At 34.0% G+C, this 20,480-nt stretch overlaps 1 protein-coding gene across 3 annotated transcripts; it reads right to left on the minus strand.

Annotated features, from left to right (window-relative positions):
• Positions 1–5,402: 5,402 nt before the first annotated feature.
• LOC130826795 (kinesin-like protein KIN-14A) lies at positions 5,403–13,105 on the minus strand. 3 transcript variants are annotated; one of them, XM_057692386.1, is made up of 6 exons: positions 12,929–13,072; positions 10,638–11,674; positions 10,475–10,522; positions 9,899–10,039; positions 9,643–9,801; positions 5,404–9,090 (listed from the first exon to the last, which is right to left on the minus strand). In XM_057692386.1, the coding sequence occupies exons 2-6, from the start codon at positions 10,749–10,751 to the stop codon at positions 9,004–9,006; spliced, it is 549 nt and encodes a 182-aa protein (XP_057548369.1). In that variant the 5' UTR covers positions 10,752–11,674; positions 12,929–13,072; the 3' UTR covers positions 5,404–9,003. The 3 variants fall into 3 exon arrangements, with proteins under 3 accessions (XP_057548370.1, XP_057548369.1, XP_057548367.1); XM_057692387.1 differs by having other exon boundaries at positions 5,403–9,473; positions 10,638–13,085; XM_057692384.1 differs by having other exon boundaries at positions 10,638–13,105.
• Positions 13,106–20,480: the final 7,375 nt, after the last annotated feature.

The raw sequence follows: 20,480 nt of genomic DNA on the forward strand, positions 1-20,480 counted from the left end.
TTAGAAAGGATCATAGTAGAAAGAGGGAGTAGTGAAAATGCAAATGCTTGGACTGAATGAGTGGACAAACTTTAGGGATATCATTCGAAGTGAATATATAACAAAGATTTTACGAGTTACATATATTGAGGAAAAAATAAAATATAATCGTTTAAGATGGTTTGAACATGTGCAATGACGAAGTAGTAACAGATTGATAAAGAAGATAGAAAGCTAAAGCTCGAAGGAATTAAAAATAGGGAAAAAAGACCGAAGATAATTCGAAGGACAAGAGTAGAAATTGATATAAATGGCCTAGACTTATTAATTAAAATTATTGAAAATTAGAATGAACTGGGAAGAAAAATCCATATGAACGAATGCTGAAACTAATATTTTAATTTAGAAGTTATTCCGGCAGGCCCGTCCCAAGTTAAGTAATTTAGATTAAAAAATTGTACTATTTATAGTTTAATGAAAGTATTATGTAAAAAAGTTATAATATATAATTTTATGAAAAAAGTAATGCATTAAATTGAATACAACTAGTTGACAATGTTCCATCTCATATAATACTACCAATAATAACCTATTTGAGTTGGCAACCATAGAGTAAAGCAAGATATAATTTTTGTTGACAAAAGAGCAATTTACTACAAGAAAAGATGAGATTGGGTCATGCATTACATAAATATGATAAACTTAACTATTTTCTCCATTCACACAACTAAGAAGGAAGATAAATGTTAGTGACGACTTGCCTACAATTATCTAATTTTAGCATTATATTTAGACATAAGTTGGGTAACTTTTGCAATTTAAATCTAGAGTAACAAATAAAATCCTAACATAATTTAGAGCGAAAATTTGAAAAAAATAAGACTTTTTAATGACTTTATTCAAAAAATAAGCTTCGTTCAAACTTTATTTCCAAAATAAGCGTCTTTGGCCCCAAAGCTAGGCTTGATACGTAATCGTTGTTACTAACAGTGAGTATAAAGAAATGGTCAAAAAATTTAGTCAAGGTACTAACAATGACATATTGTCAGGGAAATATTTTTCCCTTTGATGTAGATTGGAAAATATTTATATCTTTGGCATTATTTTGGGAAAAAACTCCAGAATAATCCTTAATTTAATTACTTAATTTATAGATTTATTTAATATATATTTTGATTTCTCATCATTTAAATGATTTGAGTCTTAAATAGACATGTGCAAAATTATGTGTTAAGTAGTCTTTTTAAGAACTTTGTATTTGAAACAAAGTTTGACATGAATCTTTATTGATTTCTTTCTAATATTGTGCGCACGACAACAAAAATAATCTTGATTGTGGCTATTACATTATAAGATATATGCACGATATATCATCTACTGTCATAGAAATTGTTGATCATGTTGAAAAGGCAAATATAATTTTTAAATTATATTTATGGTATGTAATACTATATGAAAAATCTAAAGTATTTTTGTTATTATATTTAGGTTTTAGACACTACTAGCAGAGAAGAACATCCTTTCACCAAGGGTGAAATCAAGAAACCAAGGACGCGGTTTCCTTTGATTGCAGCAAATAGTAAAGCTAGTCGCATGGAGGGGCAATAAAGGATTTTCCCATCACAATTGGCATTATCAAAGCTCGATCGTGAGCCCCTTTCTTTTTGCCGTGGTCTTAAATGAGATAAACACAATGGATACAAGAAGGGGTGCCTTAGTGCATGTTGTTTGTTGATGACATTGTTTTGGTAGATGACACTAAAAAGGGGGTAAATGCTAAGTTAGAATGAAGGAGACAAGAATTGGGGTCATGAGGTTGCAAATTAAATCAGAGCAAGATAAAGTAGATGAAGTGTATTTTAGCAAGAACGAGATAACAAGAGACATCATAAAGCTAGAAGCGAAAGAAACTATTTCAAGTGGGTGCTTCAAATACCTCAATTCTATATTTCAGAGTAGTGGGGACATCCAACAAGATGTGAACCATAAAATTATGTGGGTGGAAAAAATAGAGAGCGACTATTGGAATATTATGTGATCGAGGTGCTACTATATGGATCAGAACGTTGAACTTTTAGAAAGGATCATAGTAGAAAGAGGGAGTAGTGAAAATGCAAATGCTTGGACTGAATGAGTGGACAAACTTTAGGGATATCATTCGAAGTGAATATATAACAAAGATTTTACGAGTTACATATATTGAGGAAAAAATAAAATATAATCGTTTAAGATGGTTTGAACATGTGCAATGACGAAGTAGTAACAGATTGATAAAGAAGATAGAAAGCTAAAGCTCGAAGGAATTAAAAATAGGGAAAAAAGACCGAAGATAATTCGAAGGACAAGAGTAGAAATTGATATAAATGGCCTAGACTTATTAATTAAAATTATTGAAAATTAGAATGAACTGGGAAGAAAAATCCATATGAACGAATGCTGAAACTAATATTTTAATTTAGAAGTTATTCCGGCAGGCCCGTCCCAAGTTAAGTAATTTAGATTAAAAAATTGTACTATTTATAGTTTAATGAAAGTATTATGTAAAAAAGTTATAATATATAATTTTATGAAAAAAGTAATGCATTAAATTGAATACAACTAGTTGACAATGTTCCATCTCATATAATACTACCAATAATAACCTATTTGAGTTGGCAACCATAGAGTAAAGCAAGATATAATTTTTGTTGACAAAAGAGCAATTTACTACAAGAAAAGATGAGATTGGGTCATGCATTACATAAATATGATAAACTTAACTATTTTCTCCATTCACACAACTAAGAAGGAAGATAAATGTTAGTGACGACTTGCCTACAATTATCTAATTTTAGCATTATATTTAGACATAAGTTGGGTAACTTTTGCAATTTAAATCTAGAGTAACAAATAAAATCCTAACATAATTTAGAGCGAAAATTTGAAAAAAATAAGACTTTTTAATGACTTTATTCAAAAAATAAGCTTCGTTCAAACTTTATTTCCAAAATAAGCGTCTTTGGCCCCAAAGCTAGGCTTGATACGTAATCGTTGTTACTAACAGTGAGTATAAAGAAATGGTCAAAAATTTAGTCAAGGTACTAACAATGACATATTGTCAGGGAAATATTTTTCCCTTTGATGTAGATTGGAAAATATTTATATCTTTGGCATTATTTTGGGAAAAAACTCCAGAATAATCCTTAATTTAATTACTTAATTTATAGATTTATTTAATATATATTTTGATTTCTCATCATTTAAATGATTTGAGTCTTAAATAGACATGTGCAAAATTATGTGTTAAGTAGTCTTTTTAAGAACTTTGTATTTGAAACAAAGTTTGACATGAATCTTTATTGATTTCTTTCTAATATTGTGCGCACGACAACAAAAATAATCTTGATTGTGGCTATTACATTATAAGATATATGCACGATATATCATCTACTGTCATAGAAATTGTTGATCATGTTGAAAAGGCAAATATAATTTTTAAATTATATTTATGGTATGTAATACTATATGAAAAATCTAAAGTATTTTTGTTATTATATTTAGGTTTTAGACACTACTAGCAGAGAAGAACATCCTTTCACCAAGGGTGAAATCAAGAAACCAAGGACGCGGTTTCCTTTGATTGCAGCAAATAGTAAAGCTAGTCGCATGGAGGGGCAATAAAGGATTTTCCCATCACAATTGGCATTATCAAAGCTCGATCGTGAGCCCCTTTCTTTTTGCCGTGGTCTTAAATGAGATAAACACAATGGATACAAGAAGGGGTGCCTTAGTGCATGTTGTTTGTTGATGACATTGTTTTGGTAGATGACACTAAAAAGGGGGTAAATGCTAAGTTAGAATGAAGGAGACAAGAATTGGGGTCATGAGGTTGCAAATTAAATCAGAGCAAGATAAAGTAGATGAAGTGTATTTTAGCAAGAACGAGATAACAAGAGACATCATAAAGCTAGAAGCGAAAGAAACTATTTCAAGTGGGTGCTTCAAATACCTCAATTCTATATTTCAGAGTAGTGGGGACATCCAACAAGATGTGAACCATAAAATTATGTGGGTGGAAAAAATAGAGAGCGACTATTGGAATATTATGTGATCGAGGTGCTACTATATGGATCAGAACGTTGAACTTTTAGAAAGGATCATAGTAGAAAGAGGGAGTAGTGAAAATGCAAATGCTTGGACTGAATGAGTGGACAAACTTTAGGGATATCATTCGAAGTGAATATATAACAAAGATTTTACGAGTTACATATATTGAGGAAAAAATAAAATATAATCGTTTAAGATGGTTTGAACATGTGCAATGACGAAGTAGTAACAGATTGATAAAGAAGATAGAAAGCTAAAGCTCGAAGGAATTAAAAATAGGGAAAAAAGACCGAAGATAATTCGAAGGACAAGAGTAGAAATTGATATAAATGGCCTAGACTTATTAATTAAAATTATTGAAAATTAGAATGAACTGGGAAGAAAAATCCATATGAACGAATGCTGAAACTAATATTTTAATTTAGAAGTTATTCCGGCAGGCCCGTCCCAAGTTAAGTAATTTAGATTAAAAAATTGTACTATTTATAGTTTAATGAAAGTATTATGTAAAAAAGTTATAATATATAATTTTATGAAAAAAGTAATGCATTAAATTGAATACAACTAGTTGACAATGTTCCATCTCATATAATACTACCAATAATAACCTATTTGAGTTGGCAACCATAGAGTAAAGCAAGATATAATTTTTGTTGACAAAAGAGCAATTTACTACAAGAAAAGATGAGATTGGGTCATGCATTACATAAATATGATAAACTTAACTATTTTCTCCATTCACACAACTAAGAAGGAAGATAAATGTTAGTGACGACTTGCCTACAATTATCTAATTTTAGCATTATATTTAGACATAAGTTGGGTAACTTTTGCAATTTAAATCTAGAGTAACAAATAAAATCCTAACATAATTTAGAGCGAAAATTTGAAAAAAATAAGACTTTTTAATGACTTTATTCAATAAATAAGCTTCGTTCAAACTTTATTTCCAAAATAAGCGTCTTTGGCCCCAAAGCTAGGCTTGATACGTAATCGTTGTTACTAACAGTGAGTATAAAGAAATGGTCAAAAAATTTAGTCAAGGTACTAACAATGACATATTGTCAGGGAAATATTTTTCCCTTTGATGTAGATTGGAAAATATTTATATCTTTGGCATTATTTTGGGAAAAAACTCCAGAATAATCCTTAATTTAATTACTTAATTTATAGATTTATTTAATATATATTTTGATTTCTCATCATTTAAATGATTTGAGTCTTAAATAGACATGTGCAAAATTATGTGTTAAGTAGTCTTTTTAAGAACTTTGTATTTGAAACAAAGTTTGACATGAATCTTTATTGATTTCTTTCTAATATTGTGCGCACGACAACAAAAATAATCTTGATTGTGGCTATTACATTATAAGATATATGCACGATATATCATCTACTGTCATAGAAATTGTTGATCATGTTGAAAAGGCAAATATAATTTTTAAATTATATTTATGGTATGTAATACTATATGAAAAATCTAAAGTATTTTTGTTATTATATTTAGGTTTTAGACACTACTAGCAGAGAAGAACATCCTTTCACCAAGGGTGAAATCAAGAAACCAAGGACGCGGTTTCCTTTGATTGCAGCAAATAGTAAAGCTAGTCGCATGGAGGGGCAATAAAGGATTTTCCCATCACAATTGGCATTATCAAAGCTCGATCGTGAGCCCCTTTCTTTTTGCCGTGGTCTTAAATGAGATAAACACAATGGATACAAGAAGGGGTGCCTTAGTGCATGTTGTTTGTTGATGACATTGTTTTGGTAGATGACACTAAAAAGGGGGTAAATGCTAAGTTAGAATGAAGGAGACAAGAATTGGGGTCATGAGGTTGCAAATTAAATCAGAGCAAGATAAAGTAGATGAAGTGTATTTTAGCAAGAACGAGATAACAAGAGACATCATAAAGCTAGAAGCGAAAGAAACTATTTCAAGTGGGTGCTTCAAATACCTCAATTCTATATTTCAGAGTAGTGGGGACATCCAACAAGATGTGAACCATAAAATTATGTGGGTGGAAAAAATAGAGAGCGACTATTGGAATATTATGTGATCGAGGTGCTACTATATGGATCAGAACGTTGAACTTTTAGAAAGGATCATAGTAGAAAGAGGGAGTAGTGAAAATGCAAATGCTTGGACTGAATGAGTGGACAAACTTTAGGGATATCATTCGAAGTGAATATATAACAAAGATTTTACGAGTTACATATATTGAGGAAAAAATAAAATATAATCGTTTAAGATGGTTTGAACATGTGCAATGACGAAGTAGTAACAGATTGATAAAGAAGATAGAAAGCTAAAGCTCGAAGGAATTAAAAATAGGGAAAAAAGACCGAAGATAATTCGAAGGACAAGAGTAGAAATTGATATAAATGGCCTAGACTTATTAATTAAAATTATTGAAAATTAGAATGAACTGGGAAGAAAAATCCATATGAACGAATGCTGAAACTAATATTTTAATTTAGAAGTTATTCCGGCAGGCCCGTCCCAAGTTAAGTAATTTAGATTAAAAAATTGTACTATTTATAGTTTAATGAAAGTATTATGTAAAAAAGTTATAATATATAATTTTATGAAAAAAGTAATGCATTAAATTGAATACAACTAGTTGACAATGTTCCATCTCATATAATACTACCAATAATAACCTATTTGAGTTGGCAACCATAGAGTAAAGCAAGATATAATTTTTGTTGACAAAAGAGCAATTTACTACAAGAAAAGATGAGATTGGGTCATGCATTACATAAATATGATAAACTTAACTATTTTCTCCATTCACACAACTAAGAAGGAAGATAAATGTTAGTGACGACTTGCCTACAATTATCTAATTTTAGCATTATATTTAGACATAAGTTGGGTAACTTTTGCAATTTAAATCTAGAGTAACAAATAAAATCCTAACATAATTTAGAGCGAAAATTTGAAAAAAATAAGACTTTTTAATGACTTTATTCAAAAAATAAGCTTCGTTCAAACTTTATTTCCAAAATAAGCGTCTTTGGCCCCAAAGCTAGGCTTGATACGTAATCGTTGTTACTAACAGTGAGTATAAAGAAATGGTCAAAAAATTTAGTCAAGGTACTAACAACGACATATTGTCAGGGAAATATTTTTCCCTTTGATGTAGATTGGAAAATATTTATATCTTTGGCATTATTTTGGGAAAAAACTCCAGAATAATCCTTAATTTAATTACTTAATTTATAGATTTATTTAATATATATTTTGATTTCTCATCATTTAAATGATTTGAGTCTTAAATAGACATGTGCAAAATTATGTGTTAAGTAGTCTTTTTAAGAACTTTGTATTTGAAACAAAGTTTGACATGAATCTTTATTGATTTCTTTCTAATATTGTGCGCACGACAACAAAATAATCTTGATTGTGGCTATTACATTATAAGATATATGCACGATATATCATCTACTGTCATAGAAATTGTTGATCATGTTGAAAAGGCAAATATAATTTTTAAATTATATTTATGGTATGTAATACTATATGAAAAATCTAAAGTATTTTTGTTATTATATTTAGGTTTTAGACACTACTAGCAGAGAAGAACATCCTTTCACCAAGGGTGAAATCAAGAAACCAAGGACGCGGTTTCCTTTGATTGCAGCAAATAGTAAAGCTAGTCGCATGGAGGGGCAATAAAGGATTTTCCCATCACAATTGGCATTATCAAAGCTCGATCGTGAGCCCCTTTCTTTTTGCCGTGGTCTTAAATGAGATAAACACAATGGATACAAGAAGGGGTGCCTTAGTGCATGTTGTTTGTTGATGACATTGTTTTGGTAGATGACACTAAAAAGGGGGTAAATGCTAAGTTAGAATGAAGGAGACAAGAATTGGGGTCATGAGGTTGCAAATTAAATCAGAGCAAAATAAAGTAGATGAAGTGTATTTTAGCAAGAACGAGATAACAAGAGACATCATAAAGCTAGAAGCGAAAGAAACTATTTCAAGTGGGTGCTTCAAATACCTCAATTCTATATTTCAGAGTAGTGGGGACATCCAACAAGATGTGAACCATAAAATTATGTGGGTGGAAAAAATAGAGAGCGACTATTGGAATATTATGTGATCGAGGAAGAAACTATTTGTTCGCTGTTAGTAACAGCGACTTTAAGGGTTAGGGCTGTAAAACGAAGTTATGTGAAATGAGGAAGGAGGAAGAAGACTGCTGTATTTAGGCACGCATAAGGTCGCTGGTACTAACAGAGACTTTAAAGTTTGACTAGGTTTGACCATATATCGCTGTTAGTAACAGCGACTTTACCATTGACTAAATTTTTTTACCATTTCTTTATACTCGCTGTTAGTAACAGCAATTATGTACCAAGCCTAGCTTTGGGGCCAAAGACGCTTATTTTAAAAATAAAGTTTAAACGAAACTTGTTTTTTGAATAAAGTCATTAAAAAGTCTTATTTTTTTCAAATTTTCATCTAAAGCTACAATTCCACCTAAATATTAGAAGGCTTTGCCGAATTACAATTATAGCCCTCCAACTGGAAGTATCAGATTGCTACAAAATTAAGTTCAACTCAAAAGAAATTGAATTGAACAAAGTAATAAAGAAGTAAACATTCAACAAATCATTACATACATTATTATTGTATGTATAGTTGTGCTGGTTGTTGGACACACTCTTACATTGGTTGGTAGTTTCAAAAAGAAAGGGTAAAAAAAACTAAATGTACAAAGATTTAAAGTAACAAATAAAAAAATCCAAGTTATATTCATATGTACACAAATTTTCAAAATGACTTAAAACAAAGTAGTGTTGATGAGAAGAAAGGTATCCTCATAAGTGATACTTCCACAATCATAGTATATAATACATGAATATTGATGGTGCCACTTTTCAAAAATACTTGAACAAAATGAACATGAACCTCATTGCACTAAGCAGTCAAAAGTCATTTGGATTGAAAAAGCTTAGTTGTGAAAAAATACTTTGATGCAGATGCTGCCATTGTAATTGGTACAGAAGTTGAATCTGACAACACAATCTTACAATCTTATAACCAAAAAATATGGAGCATTGGCTCAAGTAAAGAAAATATAAACTTGACTTTAAAGTTCAGCTCAAGCAAAGAAAATACTAAATTAACATCAAGTAAAGAAAATACAGACATAACGTTAACTTTATGTAATTTATATCCCGTGATCCATGAAATCAAGTGTGGGTGACAAAAATGAAGCGACAAGTAGAATATTATGTGATCGAAGTATGCCCTTAAAGCTAAAGGGAAAGTTTTATCGAACAACCATTAGACCCGAGTTACTACATGGATCATAATGCTGGATTTTTAGAAAGGATCATAATAAAATGATGGGAGTAGTGAAAATGCGAATACTTCAATGAATGAGTGGGCATACCTAAAGATATAAAATACAAAAAGAAGATAAAAGAAAGGGTTTATGAGTTACAAATATTGAGGAAAATATGAAATAGAACCGTTTAAGATGGTCCAAAACAATATTACCAAAAAAAGCAATGATTGCGAAAGAATTAAACTTCAAAAAAGTATTCATAAAGTACTATTACCTCAACAATGACTCGAGCTTCAGCAATTTGCCTCGGGGCACATGGATGATCAATCTCAAGAAGAGATGGCATTTGCTCACCAAGTTCATCTAGAGAAGTAAACATTGCTCTTTTCTTGCTTTTACTCAAGGAATTTATGGAACCTTGCCTTGTTATGACCTATTGATGAGACATTGACATTTAAGGTTTCATTTATCATATTTGGATACACAATAAACAACAGAAAAAGAAAATCAACAAACACCAAGTAATCAACCTTGACTTGTGTCAATATGCCATCAAGGGAAATCAGAGATGCAAGCCTTGCATCTTCAGCTGCAGTAGAAGGATTTGGTATTGGCAAGCCACCGCCTTCCAACGTTAGTAGACTTGCGTCAACTTTCATCTGTTGCAATATCTGCATGTGGTGAGGAAAAAACATAGTAATTTGTCATGTGCACAAATGTAAGAGAATGTTTGTATAATTTTATGTAGGAGACTTTTAAACTACAACCCTTGCTCACTTTGTAGTCCCTCCATCCCTTTTGAGTTTTCCGCACTTCCTTACCCATGTAAGAGTATTCACAAGGGGAAAGCTTAAAGAAATAGGTCTAACAGTATAAACTCATTTTCCAATGTGCTAAGATATTAGAACATTGATGATACACCTGAAAAACACATGGAGGTAATCCCAAACCCAACAAAAACACTGCTAGTTCCACTTTTCAAGACCCTATGAATTTATAATAAACACAGGTCATACAAAGTTAGCAAAAAGTACACAATATACCCAATTAGTAAAATAATTGGTTAAAATAGTCTAAAGAAACAGAGCATAGCGTAGTTTTGCCACCTGAGCAGGATCTTTAGCCATTTCCATTGACAATGTGCCTGCAATATCCTGACAAGAGATATACATGATTTAAGAGTATTACATGAGTGTGCTATCAAACAGAACAAAAGCTTGGCGACTACATGAACCTTAAAGCAGGACATTATCTGCTTTGTGTATTTACCTTCAGATGCTGCAACTGAGATGTATACACCCGTTTTGTGTACTCAAATAGGAGTTGACCAAGAGCATCTGTATTTTGGAGGTAAAGCAGCACCAAGCCCAGCAATCCAACCATCCATGATAGTGGTAGTACCCGCTAGTGCATCATCACCTATAACTGAATGAAACTCAAAATTCTCAACTAGCCATGATCTAATTTGATGCTGTAGCTCCCCAGCTACTGTATGAACAAAGAGAGCAGCAAGGGCCTTAATTCCAACAGCAAAGCCTTTGGCTTCCTCTGTTATCTCCCTGAGTTTTCCACCAGTTACATGTTGCCTCCACGTTTCTTATAAATTTTCATAATGTAATCAACTTTATTCAACGAAAAGCTTCCAAAGGATGAAGAAGTTAGAGCAACAGTTAATTTCATGCATTAAATACTTAACCTTTACTGTACAAAATGCAAGATTAACATTTTAAAGTATGAAGGAAAACACACATATGTAAAATACTTGTGTAACATCATAAATTTCATAAACGAGCTTGAAACTCAATAAAGTTGGAAATGAACCAAATAGTTCACAAGAAAACATAGTCTCCAGGTCAAATGAACATGTCTACCTCATCTATACCCTGCAGCTTCAAAACCACAGAATAAAATTTGATATTCTTCTCTTGTTTTATATTCACTCTGAAGCCTTGAATTTGCCCTTAAAAGAGAAGATTAGAGCCCAAATGATAACGCACTGGAGACCGTCCAGGGCGATTCATATAACCTATATATTGCAAACTATCACAATTGATTGTACTTCATTTCAGCATCCTAAACTGTCTTGGAAGCAGACATCCCTCCAGCTCCACACAAATCTGCATTAACACGCTTGCTAGAAAGTGTCACCGACATCATTTGCTGATTTCCACAATGGAATTTAGAAAAACTCTCTCATTGTCAGAGTTGTAGTTTGTAGAATCTTCATTGCCAGCTTTTTGTGACGCTGAAATGTGCGTCTCACTCACTATTTTCATCCTAATCCGCTCAACTCTTGAGCTAATTACCTGACCCAGAATAGACGCACCAATGGTTAAGGCTATGGCAGCCTTAGGCATCATGACAAATAACAAATCTCAAACATACCCATTTAAATTAACCAAAATCAAAACAAACCTAAAAATCAAATGTAAAAACTAACCTAAAATGAAAATCAAAACAAATCTTCATGCACCTCACTAAGTGAGACAGGGATGATCTCTTACAAATGACAAAACCAGTCCATCAGAAACAAACCTTTATTTCTCTACCTAGTCACCACTTCAGTCAAAACTCACCAATCATGGCCACATTTTCATCATATGAATTACAAGCAGAAAGAGAAGTACCAACTTGGAACCATATCCTCTAAATTCTATGGAACCAACTTGGAATCATATCATCTGAATTACAGTCAAATGAAAAACCGAACAGATGAAAAAGAAATTCAAAGAATTACCAGCTTGAACAGGGATAAATTGTTGGCCTTGAAAATTTGTGGGATAGAATTGGAAGGTCTAACAATAAAGAGATCTCCATCCTATATCCAATCATTCAAATCCCATTCTAAACCCCTCTTTCCTATTAACCCTCAATTCAGAGGGATCTATAAAATGAAAAGGGTGAGCTTGTTCCTTCAAATCACACTTAAATCTCAATTCAAAAAGAAACAAATAAAATAAAATCCTTCTATATATGTATATATTCACCTAGGGAGAGAGAACCTAGGGTTATTCTGCGCCAGATGAGTTTAAAAATGGCATGAATTAGATCCTATTATATCGAAATCAACAAATTAAAAACAACAAATTAAGGGTAAAAATTGAAGGAGAATGGACGAATTACAATAAATTAGCTTACAGGATCAAAAGTTTCCTCCATTTTTGGAGCAAAGAAAGTTGAATTTAAATGCATCAAAATTACTAGAAATGGCCCCTCTTTCCCTTATCGCTTTTTAATCCTGAAATACATCAATCTTAAGAAGTTTGTTCTGTTTAATATAAATTGATAACAAATAGGGCCCTATAGCTCAGTGGTAGAGCGTCAGTTTTGTAAACTAAAGGTCTGTAGTTTGATCCCATAGTTGTAGACTGAGAGAAAATGCTTAGGAATCAAATTGATCTTGCTTTACAGAAGTCACAATGAAAAAAAAAATAATGAAAATACATTATATTTCATGGAGTTCAAATTTAAAAGAAGAAGATTAAGTAATGAAAGAGGAGACTGAAAATCGAGAATTCACAATTGAATGAAATGAAATCACCAAAATCAATTCAAATTACCAAAATCGAATTCATCTTGCTTTAATCACAATTGACATTTCATGGAGTTCAGATGTGAAAGAGGAAGATGAAGAGCTGAGGGAGATGGAACATCAGAACACGAAGACGAGCAATTTGAAGAATTCCCAGCTTGAACAGGGATAAATGTTGTGGGTCCAGCCCAAGTTGTGATAAAATGTTTTATTTTTTTTGGTCTTAATAAATGGGCTAAATCGTAACATTTTACTTGTTGTTATGAGTCCTCTTTGGGCTTATTTTTGGTGGCTTCTTTAGCAAGCCTTTGGGGAGTAATTCTTGCTATATAGGACAGCAAGTGAAGCAAGGAAAAAAGGGAATTCAAAAAGACACAAAAGAGAGAGTTTGAGAGAGTAGTGAATTTTTCGGATTTTCAAGGTCAGCCTTCTGTATTTTGTCCGTTGCCGGAAATCCGACCGTTGGATTGCTCTGAAATTTGGTGAGCTTGTTCCTGACATCGAGGGCTTCATTTTGGACGGTTGGATCGTCGTTTTAAGCTCTGGGTTGGTCGGAATCGTCTCCGGACAGAGCTGCTGTTTTTGGTGATTTCTACTCCTTTAGTTCTCTATTTTTTCATCTCTTATAGCTTGATGTATGTAGGTGGGCGTTGATAAACCTTTTATAGACTGATTTGGGTTTATTTTTACCCTCAATTATCAATAAGAGAAGATTAAGGGTGGACTCCTCAAGAGGTCCCGTGGTTTTTATTCTTCACATCGAAGAGGTTTTCCACGTATAAATTATGTGTGTTGTTTGCATTTTTATTCCGCTTATTATTGTTGATTTGTTACTGTCATATTGCTGTCCACAATTGTTATTCTAGGTTGATTAATATTGGTGAATTAATTTGGGTTCTTTGGTTTGGATAATTGGTTGGTTGTTTTGTGTGTGTGACATTGTGGGTGTCGTAGTGACCCCTTCCGATCCCTACAACTTGGTATCAGAGCTGGAGGTTTGTTTGTCACATTATGGAGTCGAGTAGTAGTAGTTCGATGGTTAAATTGACATCCACTAATTATTCTATTTGGAGACCTATGATGGAAGACTTATTATATTGCAAGGACTTGTATGACCCGCTTGATAGTATCACTAGTTCAGATGGTAGTGTGTCTAAACCATCTAAACCAGATAAAATGGATGATAAAGAATGGGCAAAGTTGAAAAGAAAGACTTTGGGGACTATTAGACAATGGGTTGATATTAGCATATTTAACCATGTGTCACAGGAGTCCGATCCTTATGATTTGTGGAAGAAGTTGGAAGGTTTGTATGAGCGGAAGACTGCTCATAATAAAGCTTCATTGATTAAAAGACTTGTCAATTTGAATGAAAGGTGGGAAGTCTGTTTCTGAGCATCTTAGTGACTTCCAGGATATTATTAACAAGTTGACTACTATGAAGGTTGTTCTTGATAATGAGTTGCAGGCCTTGTTCTTGTTGAGTTCTTTGCCAGATAGTTGGGAGACCTTGGTTGTGACTATTAGTAACTCTGCTCCAGATGGTGTGCTATCTTTGGATGTGATCAAAGAAAGCATGTTTAATGAGGAAATTAGAAGAAAGGAGATGGGAGTTGACAATTCACAAGCTCTTGTTGTTGAGAACAGAGGAAGAAGCAAGAGTAGGGGTCCCAGAGGCCGTGGTAACTCGAGGAGCAGGTACAAGTCTAGTGATGGAAAGAATGTCACTACATGTCATTACTGCAACAAGCCTGGTCATATCAAGAATTTTTGTTTCCGCTTGAAAAGGGAACAAAGGAAGAAGAATGACAATTCACAAAAGGAGGGAGATGATAAAAATACTGCAGCAACCGCTTCCAAGAGTGATGATGTCGTCACTTTGATTTGTGCAACTAGTGAGTGTCATCATGTTGATAGTTCAGACACCGAGTGGCTAGTGGATACAGGTGCTTCATATCATTGTGTTCCTAAAAGGGAGTATTTCTTGAACTACCAAGCTGGTGATTTTGGTAGTGTAAAGATGGGTAACCAGAGCTCAGCAAGCATTGTTGGGTTAGGTGATATTCGTGTGAAGACAACTGTTGGGTGCATGCTTACATTGAGGAATGTGCGCCATATTCCTGATCTACGCCTTAATCTATTGTCTGCAAATGTCCTTGATCAAGAAGGCTTTCAACATACTTTTGGAGATGGTAAATGGAAGTTGTCCAAGGGTTCTATGACAGTTGCACGTGGCGAGTTGTGTTGCTCGTTGTACAAGACATATTTGAGTATATGTTCTGGTGAGCTTAATGCAGTGGAAGAGAAGAATTCTCCTAATTTATGGCATCGAAGATTGGGACACATGAGTGACAAGGGTTTGAAATGTTTGGCAGGTAAATCTCTTATTCCCGTTGATACTACAGTTGCTCTTAACCCTTGTGATCATTGTTTAGCAGGTAAGCAGCATAGAGTTTCCTTTGCTAGGAAGTCTACTAGGAGGCAAGCTAATCTGGAGCTTGTGCATTCCGACATTTGTGGTCCCATTGAGGTGGAATCTAATGGTGGCAACAAATATTTTGTCACTTTCATTGATGATGCTACTAGAAGAACTTGGGTTTATATGTTGAAGACCAAAAACCAAGTGTTTGAGACATTTCAGAAATTTCATGCTTTGGTGGAAAGGGAGACGGATAGAAAATTGAAGTGCCTTCGTTCTGACAATGGTGGTGAGTATACTTCACATGAGTTCGAGAATTATTGTGCACGGCATGGTATTCGACATGTGAAGACAGTTCCTGGTACCCCACAACATAATGGTGTTGCAGAGAGGATGAACAGAACCATTGTGGAGAAAGTGAGGTGTATGTTGAAGATGTCTGATCTACCTAAGTCTTTTTGGGCAGAAGCAGTGAAGACTGCAGTTTACTTGATCAACCGTTCTCCATCTATTCCCTTGGGTCTTGACATTCCCGAGAGAGCATGGAAGGGATGTGATCCCACTTATTCACATCTTAGAGTCTTTGGATGCAAAGCATACATGCATGTGCCGAAAGATCAGAGATCGAAGCTTAATTCCAAGACTACTCCTTGTGTGTTTGTTGGCTATGGTGATGAAGAGTATGGGTATAGGCTCTATGATCCCGAGAAGAAGAAGGTAGTGAGAAGCAGAGATGTAGTGTTCTTTGAGCATGAGAAAGGTGCAGAGCTTCTAAGTGCAAGGTATCGCACTAACTCAGACTCATTTCTTGATTCTACTAATGTTTCTCCTGTTCCTACTTCCTTTTCTGATGATCAGCCAGCACTTGATGATCTTGATGCAACACATGATGGTGTTGAGGAGGTACAGCCTAATGATGATGGTGATGTACCACAGTTCGATGATGCTCCTAACGATGCTCAACTAGATGATGATGAGGCTATTGAGCAGGGGGAGCAACCTACCTCTCCAGTTGATGACGTTCAGGTTAGGAGGTCAACCAGAGATCGCAAACCTTCTACAAAGTATCCTAGCTCAGATTATATCTTAGTCACTGATGAGGGGGAGCCCGAGGATTTTCAGGAAGTATTGACCTGTGAAGACAAAGATCTTTGGCTCGAGGCTATGAAAGAGGAGATGAATTCTTTGAAGAAGAATCAAACTTATGAGTTAGTCAAGCTTCCTAGCGGCAAGAAAGTCTTGAAGAATAGATGGGTTTTCAAGAACAAGAAAGATGGTGAGAAGAGTGTGAAGAGAAAAGCTAGATTGGTGGTCAAAGGATGCAACCAAAAAAAGGGCATTGATTTTGATGAGATTTTCTCCCCTGTGGTCAAAATGACATCTATCAGAACTGTTTTGGGTTTAGCTGCAAGTCTTGATCTTGAGTTGGAGCAGCTTGATGTGAAGACTGCTTTCTTACATGGTGACTTGCATGAAGAAATCTACATGGAACAGCCTGAAGGTTTTGAAGAAAAGGGGAAAGAAAAGCTTGTTTGCAGGTTGAAGAAGAGTCTTTATGGGCGTAAACAGGCACCAAGGCAGTGGTATCGAAAATTTGATTCGTTCATGACAAGCAATGGTTATAAGCGAACTTCAGCTGATCCTTGTGTGTATTTCAGAAAGTTCCCCGATGGTAATTTCATTATCCTTCTTTTGTATGTGGATGATATGCTGATAGTTGGACAAGATGCAGAGAGGATTAGTACTTTGAAGAAAGACTTGTCCAAGTCATTTGACATGAAAGACTTGGGTCCAGCAAAGCAAATCTTAGGCATGGAGATTGCTCGTGACAGGAAAGCTGGAAAGTTGTGGTTATCTCAAGAGAAGTATATTGAACGTGTGCTTGAAAGGTTCAATATGAAGCATGCTAAGCCGGTTAGTACACCACTCGCATCACATTTTAAGCTAAGTAAGAGAGTTTGTCCTACCACAGAGAAGGAGAAAGCAAGTATGTCTTCTATTCCATATTCTTCTGCTGTTGGTTCTTTGATGTATGCTATGGTGTGTACTAGACCCGATATTGCACATTCTGTTGGTTTAGTGAGTAGATACTTATCCAATCCGGGTAAGGCTCATTGGGATGCAGTGAAATGGATCTTTCGATACTTGCGCGGCACTTCCAAACTTTGTTTGTGTTATGGAGGTGGGAAACCTATTCTTGAGGGGTTTACTGATGCAGACATGGCTGGTGATGTTGACAGTAGAAAATCTACCTCAGGTTATGTGTTCACATTTTCAAGGGGAGCCATTTCTTGGCAATCCAAGTTACAAAAGTGTGTGGCCTTGTCGACTACTGAGGCAGAATATATAGCAGCTGTGGAAGCAAGTAAGGAAATGCTTTGGTTGAAAAGATTCCTTCGAGAGTTGGGTTTGGAGCAAGGTGAGTATGTTGTACTTTGTGATAGTCAAAGTGCTATAGATTTGAGTAAGAACTCAATGTATCATGCTCGCACCAAGCATATTGATGTCCGATATCATTGGTTGCGAAATGTTATTGAAGAAAAGATGATGAAATTGAAGAAAGTCCATACGAACAAGAATGGTGCAGATATGTTGACGAAGGTGGTTCCCGCAAGCAAGCTTGATGTTTGTAGCAAGCTTGTGGGTATGAGCTTCAAATGGTGATTGAAGTGTGATCGTCTTCCCCGTTATGGGCTGGAGGGGGAGATTGTTGTGGATCCAGCCCAAGTTGTGATAAAATGTTTTATTTTTTTTGGTCTTAATAAATGGGCTAAATCGTAACATTTTACTTGTTGTTATGAGTCCTCTTTGGGCTTATTTTTGGTGGCTTCTTTAGCAAGCCTTTGGGGAGTAATTCTTGCTATATAGGACAGCAAGTGAAGCAAGGAAAAAAGGGAATTCAAAAAGACACAAAAGAGAGAGTTTGAGAGAGTAGTGAATTTTTCGGATTTTCAAGGTCAGCCTTCTGTATTTTGTCCGTTGCCGGAAATCCGACCGTTGGATTGCTCTGAAATTTGGTGAGCTTGTTCCTGACATCGAGGGCTTCATTTTGGACGGTTGGATCGTCGTTTTAAGCTCTGGGTTGGTCGGAATCGTCTCCGGACAGAGCTGCTGTTTTTGGTGATTTCTACTCCTTTAGTTCTCTATTTTTTCATCTCTTATAGCTTGATGTATGTAGGTGGGCGTTGATAAACCTTTTATAGACTGATTTGGGTTTATTTTTACCCTCAATTATCAATAAGAGAAGATTAAGGGTGGACTCCTCAAGAGGTCCCGTGGTTTTTATTCTTCACATCGAAGAGGTTTTCCACGTATAAATTATGTGTGTTGTTTGCATTTTTATTCCGCTTATTATTGTTGATTTGTTACTGTCATATTGCTGTCCACAATTGTTATTCTAGGTTGATTAATATTGGTGAATTAATTTGGGTTCTTTGGTTTGGATAATTGGTTGGTTGTTTTGTGTGTGTGACATTGTGGGTGTCGTAGTGACCCCTTCCGATCCCTACAATAAACTGCTGACCTTGAAAATTTGTGGGTATAGAATTGGAAGGTCTAGCAATAAGAAGATTTCCATCCCATTTTCAATCATTCAATCCCATTCTAAACCCCTCTTTCCCATAACCATCAATTCAGAGGGATCTATAAAATGAAAACGGTGAGCTTGTTCCATCAAATCACACTCTCAAATCTCAATTCAAACAGAACAAAAAAATAAAACCGCTCTATATATGTATATATTTACCTATTCAGAAACTTTTGTACTTCTATATCAATAATTTCAACCTAATAATCACACAAAGACACAAAGTTACTAAAAACAACACCAAATAATAAACCCGATCCTTAAATTTCGCCACCCTTTTCATTTTATCGCCACCCTTTTTATTTTATTGCCACCCTTGAGTAAATTACCATTTTGCCCTTAGATTTTCAAAAAATAACAATATTGCCATTAAAGGTAAAATTTCTATATATACCACATTCCAACTAAAATAATTCTCATTACAACTAAAAACCAACTCACAAAAGCTATATTTCGAAGCAAAAATTAAGTACAATCTGCAAATTATTAATCGAGGTAAGTTATTTTTAATTTAATTAGTTGCAAAAGAAAAAAAAATAAAAATTTGAAGAGGAGTCGCCCAGATCTGGGCGACTCTTCTTCAAATTTTTATTTTTTTTTTCGTGTATTTAGGCATAATTAATTTAAATTTTGAAGTATGTTTTGTTTTATAAATTATTAGTGTAAATTTGTATGTTGTAATGTGTATTTATTTTTTTTAGTAAGTTTTATATATTGTTTTGAAATTATGATATTGAAAAATAAAAAAAAAAAATTGAAAAGGAGTCGCCCAGATCTGGGCGGCTGGACCCCGGTTCAGTCACCTAAAATTAGGCGGCTGAACCGGGGTCCAGCCGCCCAGATCTGGGCGACTCCTCTTTAATTTTTTTTTTTCCGTGTATTTAGGAATAATTAATTTAAATTTTGAAGTATGTTTTGTTTTATAAATTATTAGTGTAAATTTGTATGTTGTAATTTGTATTTATTTTTTTTTAGTAAGTTTTATATATTGTTTTGAAATTATGATATAAAAAAAAATTGAGAAGGAGTCGCCCAGATCTGGGCGACTCCTTTTCTATTTTTTTTTTCCGTATATTTAGGAATAATTAATTTAAATTTTGAAGTATGTTATTATTGTTGTTAATGTTATTATTATTAATTTTATTATTATTATTGTGATTGTTATTTTTTATATTAAATATTGTTATTTTTTTATTATTAAATATATGTTAATGTTATTATAATTAATTTTATTATTATTATTGTGATTGTTATTTTTTTTATTATTAAATATATGTTCATGTTTTGTTTTATAAATTATTAGTGTAAATGTGTATGTTATATTTTTTGTTGTTAAATTATTATTTATGTTTGAATGAAACTGTAAAAAATTGTAGAAAATGGCTGGTAATCAAGGAAAAGGAAAGGGTTTTTTTAGGCAATTGTTGAGAGGTAATAGTTCAAGGCCTACTTTACTCAGAGGGGACCCGCATAAGAAAGGGGTCACGGGTTCTACTAGGAGGGCTAGGCATGAAGAGGCTGCCAGACACAGTGAGGCTTAAAGGTCGAGTACGCTGAACCAAGTGCGTACTCATT

The sequence above is a fragment of the Amaranthus tricolor genome, chromosome 11 (assembly GCF_026212465.1).
Source record: "Amaranthus tricolor cultivar Red isolate AtriRed21 chromosome 11, ASM2621246v1, whole genome shotgun sequence".
Taxonomy (NCBI): domain Eukaryota; kingdom Viridiplantae; phylum Streptophyta; class Magnoliopsida; order Caryophyllales; family Amaranthaceae; genus Amaranthus; species Amaranthus tricolor.

Excerpts from the sequence above, each read along its gene's own strand:
- LOC130826795 (XM_057692384.1), bottom strand. The coding sequence starts at position 10,751 with ATGGTTGGATTGCTGGGCTTGGTGCTGCTTTACCTCCAAAATACAGAT. Across the intron at positions 10,040-10,474 it reads TGGCTAAAGATCCTGCTCAG|ATATTGCAACAGATGAAAGT; the intron begins GTGGCAAAACTA and ends CACCACATGCAG. Across the intron at positions 9,091-9,642 it reads AAGCTCGAGTCATTGTTGAG|ATTCAACTTCTGTACCAATT; the intron begins GTAATAGTACTT and ends TTGTGTTGTCAG.